The sequence below is a fragment of the Phalaenopsis equestris genome, unplaced genomic scaffold, assembly GCF_001263595.1.
Source record: "Phalaenopsis equestris unplaced genomic scaffold, ASM126359v1 Scaffold000840, whole genome shotgun sequence".
Classification (NCBI taxonomy): Eukaryota; Viridiplantae; Streptophyta; class Magnoliopsida; order Asparagales; family Orchidaceae; genus Phalaenopsis; species Phalaenopsis equestris.
In genome coordinates this window covers 3,978,585-3,993,136 of record NW_018165280.1, presented here as the reverse complement: position 1 = coordinate 3,993,136, position 14,552 = coordinate 3,978,585, and the positions used below count along the sequence as shown (strand labels likewise).

The 14,552-nt window shown below is 31.7% G+C and overlaps 1 protein-coding gene across 2 annotated transcripts; it reads right to left on the bottom strand.

Annotated features, from left to right (window-relative positions):
* Positions 1-222: 222 nt before the first annotated feature.
* LOC110031637 (probable RNA 3'-terminal phosphate cyclase-like protein) lies at positions 223-7,800 on the bottom strand. Of its 2 annotated transcripts, none has more exons than XM_020734950.1 (6): positions 7,499-7,800; positions 7,272-7,421; positions 6,329-6,510; positions 5,943-6,118; positions 1,506-1,722; positions 223-845 (listed from the first exon to the last, which is right to left on the bottom strand). In XM_020734950.1, exons 1-6 carry the CDS (start codon positions 7,698-7,700, stop codon positions 636-638), a joined length of 1,137 nt encoding a protein of 378 aa, XP_020590609.1. In that variant the 5' UTR covers positions 7,701-7,800; the 3' UTR covers positions 223-635. The 2 variants fall into 2 exon arrangements, with proteins under 2 accessions (XP_020590609.1, XP_020590610.1); XM_020734951.1 differs by lacking the exon at positions 223-845 and adding an exon at positions 852-1,047.
* Between the last annotated feature and the right edge of the window lie 6,752 nt (positions 7,801-14,552).

The following is a 14,552-nucleotide window of genomic DNA, read 5'->3' as shown; positions in this document are numbered from 1 at the left end:
GAATAAGTACACCAAAAATTCTCTCCAAATGAGAGTTTTTAACTTAATGAACAGAAATTTTAGCTTATCGCTAGCTCCTAAATACATCAAGCAATATTTTTAATCATAAATCCTTAATTTAAATTCGATTTAGTTTATATACACAATGTGATTCTTCTAAGAGATAATGTAATCAACTGAGAGATTTGGAAGAAATTCCATGTGCCCCGATAATGTTTTCTTAGTCTATGTGACTAATTTAAAAATACCTACATCTAGTTGCCCCCTAGCATCTCAAGACACAGAAAGAAAAGGGAAGCAACACGACAAGTTTAAATGAACTTGAGCAGAAAGCAAAATACAGCAAAATATCTCTAATAAGCAACTTCCACTAAGGTTTTCCTCATGAACAAATTGCATCTGTGAAATAACAGGTTTCCTTCTGCAGCTCCGTGATAGCCTGAACTAATTAAATGCTTCAACATTATACAATAAATCTTAGGCAGAAAGCGACATGCAGTAAATTTAGCAACTGTAATAATCAAATTGAGAAATGATGCACCAAAACAATACAAATAAATGATACTACTACCAAAATTTGAACAACAGTAGATTTGCCTTTGTAAATCAAATACTGGAGCTTTCTTTCCTGCTGCTCATGAAAACTTTCTTGACATGTTTTTCAATCCACAACCAACACATTTTAAAATGACAGTGTTTGTGGTCGGCTCTGGTTTTATAACAAATTTCACTCCCAGGAAATCTCTAATGTTTCTTAGTGTTCCAATGCTGTAAGGCGTGAGCTTTCCAACACGAACCTTAGAAACATCAGGCGGGCAAAGAGCACAAAGAAGAAATAAGAGACCCTGCAAATAATTCAAACATGAATTTTATAGAATTTTTAGAAGTTGAATGGACAAAAGAAGGGAACTTTAAGGCTGCTTAGATTGAATGAATTAAATGAAATCCGGTTGAGATGCAGTTTGATTATGAATATGAACTCCCCAACACAAGATTTGAAATCCCCCTTTAGCTTCATTGAATTCAATTTCAACATCAAATCAGAACCTAAGAACACAAGGAACAAACAACCATAGAACTATGAAATTCAGCTGCTGAATGAAAAGTCCCTTGTGGAAACAGAAAGATAATTTTAGGATAACATAATGAAAAAAAATGAAGCTTTAAATAAAAAAAAAAGGCATGATCTTTTCTAAATATTTTAATACTTTTTTTTTGTAATTCTATTTAACAAGGTAAAAATGCTTCGTTGAGATGTATGTGATTTTTAACCACACCATGAACCACTTGACCAGATTACAATTGCGGATTCCTAATTTAATGAAAACATTAAGAAAGCTATGCCTTATGAAATGAAGAAAGCTGAAGTAAATTTTACGTGAATATAGTACTCAAAGAAGTTGGGGACATAGATGGGCTGGCAGAAATATGCTTTTATAACAAAATAATTTCAAAACATAAAACCGAAGCCTTAAAAATGCAGTGTCAGAAATTTCAATAAATACCTGGTGGGATGAATCAATCACACCACCACCCTCAATTTCCTCAAGTAAAATAGAAGCAACTTGAGTCCCAACATCCTCGGGAGACATGAGCTCCGACTTCTCCTCAAAATTCATGAGAGCATCTATCTCAGTTTTTGGATGGCTAACTGCCATGTCTGCTGAAATTAAGCAACCTGTTGTGGTTTCAGCAACCACAGAAATGCCATAGCCAGGTGATCTGCCAAGTCAACAAGTAAATTTTGTGTCAGTGAGTGCATATCCAAGTAAAATTGCTATTAAACTAATAGGCATTTGATGCAAATTATTCAATGGTATTAAGATATATATTTACGGGAAATTTACAACCTAGCACACAATTCTTATGTATTTGCATATTCACACCTACACTTTTCATATTTACATAAATAGCACTTTGATGCTTTAAGCTATGCATGAAAAGGTGTATTTCACTTTTAAAAAATAATAATAGTTATATTTTGTGTTTGATATAAAAAATTTAAGTGCTATGTGCAAACAAAGTTTAGGTGTGGGATATGTAAATACATACGAATTGGGTGCTATGAATGTAAATGCCCCTAAATTTATTAACAATTGATGAGTTAAAAAAACATCCTAAAACAGATAATTGGGACATGCATGCTCCGTTAAATATTGCCTGAGAATTGAAAACCGAGCTTCTGTTGAATTCTTAATGGATTTTTAAATGATTTCTATTTTTTTATTTGATTGCTCCTAGCTTGTCAGGTTTCTAAATAAACAGCCACTTGCTAAAATTAGCATGAATGTGAGAACATAGAAGAAATGTGAATGTTTTTTTCTAACCATCACATTTAGTTGAGATCACCTTCTTGTTAAGAGATTTATCTCAATAATTTTGTCAGGATAAGCCTAAAATTCAGAACATACAAAATCATCTTCTTGGATTGAAATTGGTTTAAATGTTTGCTAGAATTAGATTTCGTTCTAAAATTTTCACCCCTTTAAATTTACTGAATAAAGAAGAGAGGTATGATGAGTATGCATGCGCTTAAGGGTTATAGCTTGCCACTAGTGATAAATAGAAGAAGAGAAAAACAAGATAGAGAATAGGGTTCTTTTAGGAGAATCTAAGTTTCCTTTGGTATGATTCAAATCTCCGTACTTCATATCTCTATTTTGTAATTCTTATATTCTTACAAGGTATTAGAATATTTTCAAATTTGTATCTCACGAGAGTTTGGGGCTTCCCTTTCAGGGTGATATTAGGTGGACTTAGATTAGGAAAAGGGCATTTATTGTGCCATTTTTGTTTGCATGGTTGTGTAGTTTCTAAATAGCGGATTAGTTCCTATCTTTGCTCAAGGACATAGGTTATCATTTTGTTCAAACCATATAAATCTTAGTGTCCTTTTATAGTGCTTGCTTTACATATTATTATTCAGTGTCAATAATCGCTTCTACATAAAATATGTTTTCTAGCAACTAGTATTAAAGGTTAATCAAATTATGATGGCAATGAAATACTGAATCAAGAAGTTTGCATGCTGAAACAGTTTTGCATTTTGGAGAACCAAGTTTCGAGAAATGCAAATCCAATGGAGACTTATGAAGCGCTCATGAGGTGTTCAAAACGCTGGAGATTAAGTTTAATGGAAAGAAAAAAAGCAAGTGATGGATGAAAAACCTTACTCAAGGATTCAACTATGTTCGTTGAATGAGATCTTACTAGAGGCTTGAGAAGACCATGGTGGGATTGCATCTCAAGGACTCTTTGTAAATGGTCAAAAGTCTCCATAAAAAAATTTATCAAAAGTAGAAATTAATATTTCTTATACAACCATGAAGGTCAGCCAACCAAATCACATTTTAATAATTTTAGTTCTATCATTAGGGATTTGAGAAAAATAAATGTGATGGTTAATGATGATGAACATGATTTATGAGTATTCTATTCTATTCTTTACTTCACTTTAGTAAGCATTTTTGTGACACAATATATATGATAGAATTAGTTTAAAGAAATTTAGAAATTCAACTCTTTCATAAAATGTGATTGCTAACCATGAGCGTGTAGGAAATAAGAAAAAGGCTAAGGCTCGTGGAATATAAGAGTTTTTGAGAAGAGGACTACTATTAATCATGGAAGATGCCAATCTCATGAAACGTACCTATAATTGAAATGTTTCAATTGCAAGAAAAATGGGCACATAAAGAGAGATTCTCAAGCTTGGAAAAGAACAAGTAGCATGCCAAAGACAACTATAAATAGTATAGATTAGTATATGTAATATATTTGTAAATTTGTCCAACAAAAAGATAAGTATCCTTTAAATAACAGTGAGTCATGCAGTATCAGTTGATTTTTTTAGTTAGCTATCAAGTGTGTGCTCATAAAAACTTATTTTTTACTTATGAGTATGTTCTAGTGGTAATGTTTATAAAAGAAACAATGCAATGTGCAATAAAATTGGGTTTGGAGTGATAAATTGACGATGCGTAATTTTGGGACGGATAAGGGCCAAAGTCAAGCATGCATCAAACCTCAGAAGGAATTTAACACCACAAGATGTTCTTAATGAAAAAAGGATGCAACTTCTCTAGAGATGTTGAAGCCCTTAAAATTTGAAAAAGTGAGTGTTTTTTCCCATAAAGGTCCTTAGAGTTGGAGGACTTCATGTATTGTAGAGTGCAACTGTTGAGTAGAGTTGCTTCAATTGCATTATCATATGCATTGAGGGCCTTGTAATGAGGGCCTTGTAAATTCTGGATTCTGGAAAAAAAAAAAAAAACTCAATTCATGGCTACATATTGAGTTCTAGAAAAAGCGGCCCACATCGGGTGTTAGACAATTAGAGATAATTATATGTACCAATCTCATGTTGCACCAATGGTCTTACTGTCATATCATGTCATTGCAACATTAACCGTCACTTTAAGGGTACTCGGTGTAACTTTAGCATCAATGAACCCATTTCGATGCACAACAAACGTCCCATGGGTTTCTTATAGAGATTTAGTATCTCACGATTTAAAGAAGACTCAGAAGAGATCTAATATATTGTCACATTATTAAAATGAAAAGGACAATTATTAGGACATCGTCTCAAAAATTTTAACATAATAAGTAAAAAAATTCTATTGAGAAGATTTATCCAAATTATCTTTTTAAAATTGAATTGATTGAAAAGCTTGTTCCAATTCTATTATGTTAACCATATATTATTTTGAATTTCCATCTCTTTATACTTTTATAAATAAGAGATGGAAGAGAGGTATGGTAAGTCTGAACATGCTTATAAGTTGTAGTCAGGTATTGCTAAAAAATAGAAAAGAGTGAAAGAGAGAATAGAGGCTTTTTTGAGGAGCATCTATGTGGAGATCTTTTGATAAGTTCCGGCCTTCATTTATTAGCTCCCTTATGTAACTCTTATATTTCTACATAAAATTAAACTGTTTTCTAATTTTTATTGGTGACAATATTTGTACTTCAACTTATGGAGGTGCGTGGTCGTAAGCTCTTTTTGCTTGTACACATTATAGTTTCTTAACAATTGGTTCCTCTCCTCTTTCCTATTAATGTAGATTATTATTTAGGCCAAACTATAAAAAAGCGCTTAGTCCCTATGTTATTATTTTGTTTGTTCGTTACATTTTCTCAAGGACATTGTCACATAGAAAAGAGGTTTTCCTAAAACTTCTTAGAGGTGAATTGAGCATAACAAGAAATTGGTTTACTTGGTTTTATGAAAGGCATTGTTATCATTAATTATGAGTTTGCCAAGCTAATTTTACTTATCAATATAAAAGATATTCTTATTGGATTGAAGATACATAAATAAAAAAAAATCACTAGTTTATGCAATTGTCTATCAAATAAAGTTTTAGCTTTAAATAGTTTACGTAATTTTAGAAAATTTATAATTGATGCCATTATATTTACTTATTACATATTTTGAATTTTTAATCCATTATTTTAATGTGTGCGCACATATATACATTATTTAGTTATTTATATATATTATAAGGTTAGTATTAAGAAATAAGATCAATTTGAAATCTTGAAAGATCAAAAGATAAAAAAAAAATCGTAATCACAAGTTCAAAACCATATAAATGTTATATTTAGATAACTTATGATATTTATTTCTTTTATTTAAAATTTTAAAAGAGTAACAAGTATAATGATATTCATACAATTTGTTAAACATATTCTTCATTCTTAACCATGTTTTAAGTCTAAGTATTTAGAGAGAACACTGAATTATATACACACATTACATTTTACATTATAACTGTACAATACTTTCTTAAAATAAAAACTGTAAATAAAAATATACTCTACATAAAAAAATGATCTTCTTAAGAATAGTAATTTCTTAAAAAGGAAAAAAAATGAAGGCCTATAAATGTATGAACATTTTGTGAGATTGCGAAAGCCTTTAGTAAAAAGATACGTACCTTCCACCAGATTGGCCAGATCTATGATCCGTAAATATATGAACATCTGGAAGTAGTCGATTGAAGACCCCACGAGCCGCAAAAACCATGCGATTTCCAAACTGAGGTGAAACCCTAGTTGAGAAAGTCACTCCTCTGATTCTCTTAACCATTCCTTCATCTATCCATGTTGTAGCCTGCTTAAGCATTTAAAGTAGTGTCAGACTTATCTGAGTTTATGGAGACCTTTGCATTTGAGATAGAGAATCGCTCCATGTAGCTAAACATTTGGGGGACATATTTTCAAATTGTGTGAATAAATACTTGTGAGTGTATGAGAGAATGTGTGAGAGAAAAAATAGAAATGGAGGCAAGAGAGCTGCTCTCGTATAATGGTTGATACTGACAGTTAAGCTACTAGGTACAATTGGAACTACAAGAACAACTTCTCCACCACCAAGAGGAGCAGCACCTCGGCTTTCAATTTTTAACTCGAGACCATCCAAAGAGACACCAAAATGTTTGAGTATATGCAATGTAGTTGTCCGAAAAGTATCAACACTTGGATCCTTAGAATCATTGGTTATCCCTGCATAAATAAGAAGCATATTATTATTTTAAGTAGAAATACAGAGAGAGCAATCAAAACTTTCTTCACTCACAAAACATTGCTTCCAGAAAATTAAGAAAAAACTTGAACAGCATGTTAATATTTTAAAAGTGGGCTATTTAATAAAGAAAGGAATACCATTTTGACAGCAAAATTAGATGTTTATAAGGTTTTCTTCTCTATAATTAGTGAGCATTTCCATTAATCCACAATTTGGAAATCTAACAGGGTCTATTGCTAAACCATCAATAGCATAAAGGGAAACTTACATGGCTGCATGATATATTAAGCATATAGTTAAATCTTTCCTACAGCGCTTCAAATTGAAGCCACAATGGAATATAATCATACAGAGTATGAATAAAATTCCGCCTTTTGAGAGTGGATGAAAGAAGCTGCCATGCCAAGCAGAGTAAAATGCAATTCCTACGCTAAATTCCTAACATGATCACTAAGGTAGAAAAAAGGAAAGTGCAAACACAATGCATTCAACAATGTCCAAAGGAGCCTATCTCACAAGCAAAGAACGATATTGTCAAAAATGCCAACATTATAAGGGGAAATTTTGTCAAACAGCTAAAATAAACGGCTTTTAATGAATTGAACAAAAAAACCAAATGAGCAAGTCTGAAGATTCTTACATTTAAATCAAGACGGATCCACATACCACAAAATTATTCAGTATATAAAAACAAAAGGAAAGAATGAATATAAATTGTTAAGAAAATAAAAGATCAAACCTTTGAGCCTGATACAGAGAGCCCTCTTTCCGAAGAGTCCAAGCACAATCAATGGCTCCAAAAAGTAACCAATTGATCTGCTTAGGCCACAGTCATGAACAACGCTTTTCCCTCCAATCAAAACCCCCGGTTTGTACCTCAGTTTAGTTCCTAAAACGATCAAAATCAAAAACAAATTTGTATACACAAAGAAAAAAAAAGAGTATATAGAGTGAAACAATTCAGACCTGTATCATTGATCTCGACGGTACAGTCATCGGAAATTTTCTCAAGGAGGCGCAAGAGCGAGACTTCATAGGGACGAAGTCCCGGAGAGGTAAACTCGGATCGGATATCCTCTACGAGTATCGGCGTCGACGAGAGGGTCGAAAGGAGGAGACGCTGCCGGAAATATTGGCTGCCCCTCAACTTCATATATGAAGTCTTCATCTCCGGCGACGGCCTGTCTGGTAATCGATTTAGAGCAGGTTTTACCCTAAATCTTTCGAGACGGTCATAAGTCTCGGATTTGATAAATCAGGATCTTACGGATTCGGGCGGCGGCGGGCAGGGGCCCAGGGTTTCATTAATTTTATTTTAAAGTTAATTTTATTTATTTAATTGATTAATGATTAATAATTAATAATCAATTAAATATATCAGATTAATTATACTTAAACAAATCTATTTATTATTTAATTATTAATTAATAAAAAATATAAATAATTTTTTTATATTTTCAATAAATTTATAAGTAATTATTAATAAATATCATTAATAACTAATTAATTTCTCTCTTATAAATGTTAAACTTATATTTACTCATTAATTTAATAAAAAAAATTAATTAGTTTAGTAAATATATAATTATTAATTATCATATTTGAAATAAAATATTAATTGAATTTAAGAATCTAGTTTGACTATTTTTTAATGTTTTAAGAAGTCAAATTTACATGATTTAATAAATTCTATTATGATTTATTGTTAAAGTCTAATAATCATAATATATTCTTAAATTCTAATAGAAATTGTCAAACAATTTCATAGAACTTAACATGATTTATTAAATCCATTACAAATCAATTTTTAAGAGGACTAAAATCCATTAGAAATTTGCCCTTTCAGGATTTACTAAATCCATTAGAAATCCTACTAACTTAAATCTCTTATATTGCTGTATAGTCCCTAATGGATCGGTTGGGCTCAACTCAAACCCATGGCCTGGACTAAAAAAACTGATGAAAAAACTTAGAATTCTGACAAATTTTTTGTTCCAAGAAACTACTTGAAAAACTTTTTAACTCCATTTTAATGTTCATTAATTTCAAATCAATTATAAACTTGGCCTCACTAACTTCAACATAATTTGAGATTGAATAATTATTTATATGTGTTATCTAATTTATGAAATATAAATTAGCAAATGTCTCTCATGAGAAGAAGGGGGATTTTCGTAAATATCACTTGTTGAACTCATGTTTATCCTTGAATCAAACCCAATAAATAAAGCGTGAAGAAGGAGAGAGAAAGTTGTGCTGTTGAGTTAAGGCAAGGATGAGTAGAATGATGGGGGTCAGAGAGGCTTTCGTCTGCTATATTGTAAAAAGAAGTCACAGGAGTGAATCCTTATTTACATTTAATACCTTCTGTTTGTAGGGGTTAGTCTTTATAAAATGACTCGTTTAGGCCTATAACATTCCCTGGGCTTAAGAAATATATGGGTGTCTTGTTGGTCATTCTAAATTTATTTTGAATTTTCTATTAATTGTTTATTTTTTAATAAGTTTATTATTTTTAAATTATTAAAAATTAAATGAAAAAAGTTTTTTTTTGTATATCTGAATTTCTCTTTATTTAATTGATTTATGGGTGAAAACTTTATTCAATTTTGAAAACTTTATTAACGAGCATTGTTTGTCGTGTCGATCCAAGTGATGAAAGTAAGTTAAAGCATCAGGACTGACACGAGTATGATTATGCTAGAGATCTAACTCGTATCACCTTGCACGTTTTGGGTTCACATTTAATGACCCTTATTTTAAAACTAAAAAAAGTATATATTTTGTTATTTATTATATTCGCTATAATTCTAAAATCATGCATGTAACAAACTGAACACAGTCCCAGAACATTCAAGTTGACATCCTGCATGTAAAACATCATGGGTGACGCCAACGGATGAAACAAAGAGTTTCCATTCACTGTGTTTCTCTCCTCAAATACACTCTAACACATCAAACGAAGAGGCGTCCCGATGCTGCTGTGGCCGATTATTAATAAATAAGGGATGGAACTAAGGGTTTCCACTCACAAATCTCCCATAACAAAGTTTTAATGAGTTTCTCTCCTCAAATACATTTCTATTTGTAAGATGTCGTTGCGACAACATGATTGCACAATGAGCTCAAGAACTAGTTGTGCTCCTTTTCATCTTCCTGATAATGAGATAAAATGATGGTACTACTGATTCTAACGTTTGTTTCATGCAAGGAGTCATCACGCCCCAGAGAAGCTTAGTGTAAATGGTCGTGCTTAGTCGACTCAGCACGATCAATTATGTTGTTTGGTGGGGCTCGATTGGTTTGGACCACTTGGTCAAACAACACGCTCAATAATCCTACTTCTAGCATGAAGTCAGTTGTTCTTCGTTGAATGGACGAAGATGCTCTATATAAATGACCATCCTGTTGGGAATGTTCTCTTGCGGGATAAACTTTTGCATGGAGTCAGCTCTCTCTTGGTTAGAGACATAGACACTCCCCTGGTGAGCTTCAAGATAAGATGCTTGGTTGGTACCGGCCGACCATCCTTACATCGCTTTTTAACTCGGTTTGCTTGGCTTGGCCAGCTCGACTAGTCCCATGATATTCTTGCAGAGGATTTTCCTTCATCACGCTTATTTATTCTTGACCATCCGATCCCTGTGAGATCTGCACTGACACCTTTTTGATGTACAATATCTAATACCAAAACCTTACTTCTTACATTTATATCGCTCATATCTTTCGAAAAATATCACTATTAACTTTTAAAAGTGAAATGCACATTTTTATGCATAAGTGTCATTTATGTAAAAATTGATGTTTAGATGTTAGATTTGTAAATATATAGGAATTATGTGGTAAGTATGCAAATGTGCTCTCAACCACATGCATGTCTAACAGTGTTCAGACCCATCCTATGGAACATATGGTTGCTATAAAAATATGCTTTGAATTTGTAGATTCTGTTATTTTGGTTAGATATTAGCTATAATAAATTCAAAAACTTGATTTGAAGGAACAGGGTGAATGTAATTTTTATTTTTAATTTAAAAATTTCATGTTTTATATGAGTTTTTAATATAATTCATAGGTAATTTAATTGATCTAAATATATTTATGCATTGTTTTTTTTTTTTCTTTGACAAATACTGCCTAAATTTGGTAAAAGATGTAAGAAAAAAAGTTGTTGAATCATTATTCATCTCCTCCAAATAGACACACCATTTCTCACAAATAAAATAAAAAAAATGTTATTTATTTACTTAATTTCTTCTTAATCAAATAAGAGAAGAAAATTAATTTCAAGTATTTCCTTTAATCATTATCAATTATAATTTCATCTCATTTACATACATATAAAAGACAAAATCAAAGATTAAAAATTAATTATAGAAAACTTTTAATAAAAAAAAATATGTACAACACTACATTATGCTAAAAACGTCACTTTATTTATGAGAGAACATTACATCAGGGCTCCTAACGTAGTTTACGTTCAGAGTCTAATGGTAGGGTGCCACGTGTCAAGTGGGCTCCACAGTAATACATATGTATTGGGCGGTGTTAAAAACGATAGAGCCCATTTGACACGTGGCTCCCATCATTAGACTCTGATGCATCAGGACTCCTCATGTAATATTTTTTCCTTTATTTTTTGTTTGTTTAATCTTGAGGAAAACACCTAGAGTTATTTTATTATTATTTTAAAGTTGCTATAAAAGCGAAGTGATAAATATAAAATTATTAGATTTTAGCCAAAATTCATTATTTTAAAAATACTCTAAGCATATTCATTTTTTATGTTTTTTATTATTTATTTTTAAAAATAAATTAATTTGTTTTTAAAAATATTCAAAACATCAAAAATTTATTTTAAATGATTTTAAAAAAAATTAAACATATTATAACATACCAATCATACATCATTTCAAGTAAAAATATATACATAATAATAAAAAAAATAAGAATTAAAATGAACCCAAATATCCCCAAAAAAGTATTATTTACGTATAATTTTAAAATAGAAAATTTTAAATATACAATGTTGGATCTCCATTTCTCCTTAGACTCATACCTGGACTATATAATAAGCTAGAGAAGCGTTGAAGTACTATTCTTCATAAAAAGAATGACATAATGGAAAGAACATGTCACATTTACATTGCAATTTCTTCTCTATTTAAGAGGATTTTCTCGTATGTCATAAAATAACTATTCATTACACAAAGATCACAAAAAAATATCTGATTTATTATTTTTTGTCCTTCTTTTTTTACTTTAATATTAAAATAGATATCATCGTTGACAGTTCCATATCTCGACACATGCTTTTCATAATGCTTGTTAAGTGACATTTTTGTCAGCCTACCCGACATTTGAGATAATTCGGCTTCGAACAATTCAATTTCAGGATGAGTTACTCTTCCCGATTAAATCTCTCTCTTGGGCAATGATGCAGACTTGTTCCGTTCGCCAAATTGGCGAGCAATCACGATTAAACATCACACTTATGGTTGCCTGCAACAGATGAATTGGTAACTTCTATTTGGCCGTTGGGACTCGACTACCCGTGTTAGTCAGCTCATGGGGTATTCAATGATCTGGCTTAGTACACCATCTACTCTTGAATTTGAGTCGGTCGGGCGACATTCAGCCATACATACATAGCACGATTAAATTTCTTAACTCAAAAAAGAGAGAAACTTTTATAGCCATTCTCAATTATCTCAGTAGAGTAGAAACATATGAAATTAATTATATTGACTGAGTGAGAGAGGCTAAAGTCTCTTTATTCTCTTGCTGGACCAATATAATTCAAAATTGACTAAATGAGTAATCCCTGACACACTAACATGGTTTCATGTTCCCCAGCCAAGCTTTCCTCTTTTTCTGCCTTTGGGCTTGGTATCCAAGGATCGGTAAGATATACCCCCAACATCTTTTATAACTGAATAATCTGTGTTAGTTATGACTCATATATCAGATAACAGATAGATGCTGAGCAGAGTGAGCCAGCACAGTGGAGCTCGCGAGCAGAAGCGTCTGTCCAATCATGGGAGTTTCGTTAGCCCCTGCGGTACGGTACAAGAGTAATTTTGTAATTACATATTGTACGACATAATTATATATACGCCTTGTTTGTAACCCTATAACTATTCTGTACTCTTTTCTGGAATTAAAAGAAAGTCGCCGCTCTGCTTCCGAAGACACAGACATCTTTGCAGAATCTCATTAAATCTCTGTGTGTTCTTCTTAGAATCATAGTTATATATGTATAATAACCATTTTTCTACTCTAAATTAAAGATAGAATTTTTAAATTTCTTTGATAAATTTAATTCTATCATTGATTTCCGTGATAGCATGTCTATTCCGACATCTCCCAAGAAAGGCGAAAGCTATAGCTGGTTACAGCGACATTTTCCGAGATTAATTTATTATATATTTTCATAATAGAGGGTTGGTGTTGGGAATAATTACAGAGAGGAGGGTGTGATAGAATCCTACTTGAAATTTTTCTCTTGCCCATCGCTGCTTGGCTCTCTCCTCTCCTGTCTCTCTCTCGCTCTCTTTCTTTTTTGTATGTTTCTTCAAATTAAAATTATATATGACCTGAATTATAATGTTAGGAAATAATATAAGTTTCTAAGAAACTATTAGATGGAGACATCATAATAGATGCAAATAATATATGCATGTTATTTTCTTGAGTACACAAGCATGCCTATCATGGAGTACAAATATTCTCTTACCATGATTCTCAATTACGTGAACTAAGAAGATGTCGCAGTTTATAAGGAGGTTTTCTTTAGCTAATGGGTACAACCATCATTTGGTTATGAAAAATGTTTAATTGGTCATTTTATATTAGTCATTGTCTATATATATATAATGATGTATATGAGTTGAGAGGGTTAAAGGGGTGAGAAAAATTTTGAGAGCAAGGTGAGGAACCAAACAAGCTTGTATCGAGATCAAAATCAATAGACAGCTAGAAGAGATTGGTTCGTCATTGAAATTGTGCAGTGTAACCTTCAAGATTGTCTAAGTGAATTGTTTCTTGATTCCCTCCCGTGGATGTAGGTCTTATGAACCGAAGAACGTAAGTTATCGGTGTTCTTGTTTGCATTTTCTTTGCGATTTTTCCTTTTCCCGTTTTGTTGTCCTGTGATTCTCTTGGCAGTAGATTCTGCTACATACTAAAAGAAACGACACGTACATAATCATGTAGTTTCATTACATGTATAGAGCTATCTATGTAGTCTGTATATAATTTCATTATATGTTGGCGGGATTCTCTTTTTGCAAATAGAAAATTAAGGGTATATTTGGAACATTTTTTTGTTCACTGTCTTGCTTTTCATGCAGTCATCACACTCTTGTTGCTTTTTATTGCTTTCTAATGCTTTCTGTGATGAGAATCTTCTTTTTAAGAACAGATCTGTTAAAAGTATGACGACTTTAGGAAAGTTGATCCCTTACTTCCTTGAAAACAATTTATAGCATTCAAAGCGGCCATCAAAAGGTTTTTAAATCATTTTCATAGAAAACTGCAGCAATAGTGCATGCATGTATATTGTAATTAAGTTCATTATATTACATACATAGGCAAAAATCATGTATTTACAAAACTATTTTTAAGTGAAAAATAGCGATCGAGGTTATATTGTGAATTTTGATATTTGGACGAGTATTTAATAGATAGTGAAAAAAGTAATCTTGACTTTTGCCGACAATGAGATTGTATTGGAAATGCTTTTCCTCACCATCAATTGTTGTAAACAACATAATTTCCTCTTAATTAAATATGGAATGAATATTTGAATCATAAATTGATTCATCATTATTTAACCTTTTCTGAAGATTTAAAAGAATTGAATTATTGAGCACCAATCCTTCCTAAACTCATTATTCAAAGATGACACGACAATCAACAAGTTATCAACCACCGGAATCATTCGAAGGAGAAAATCAATTAAGTGTGGAAACACACACACACACACACACACACATATATATATATATACATATATATA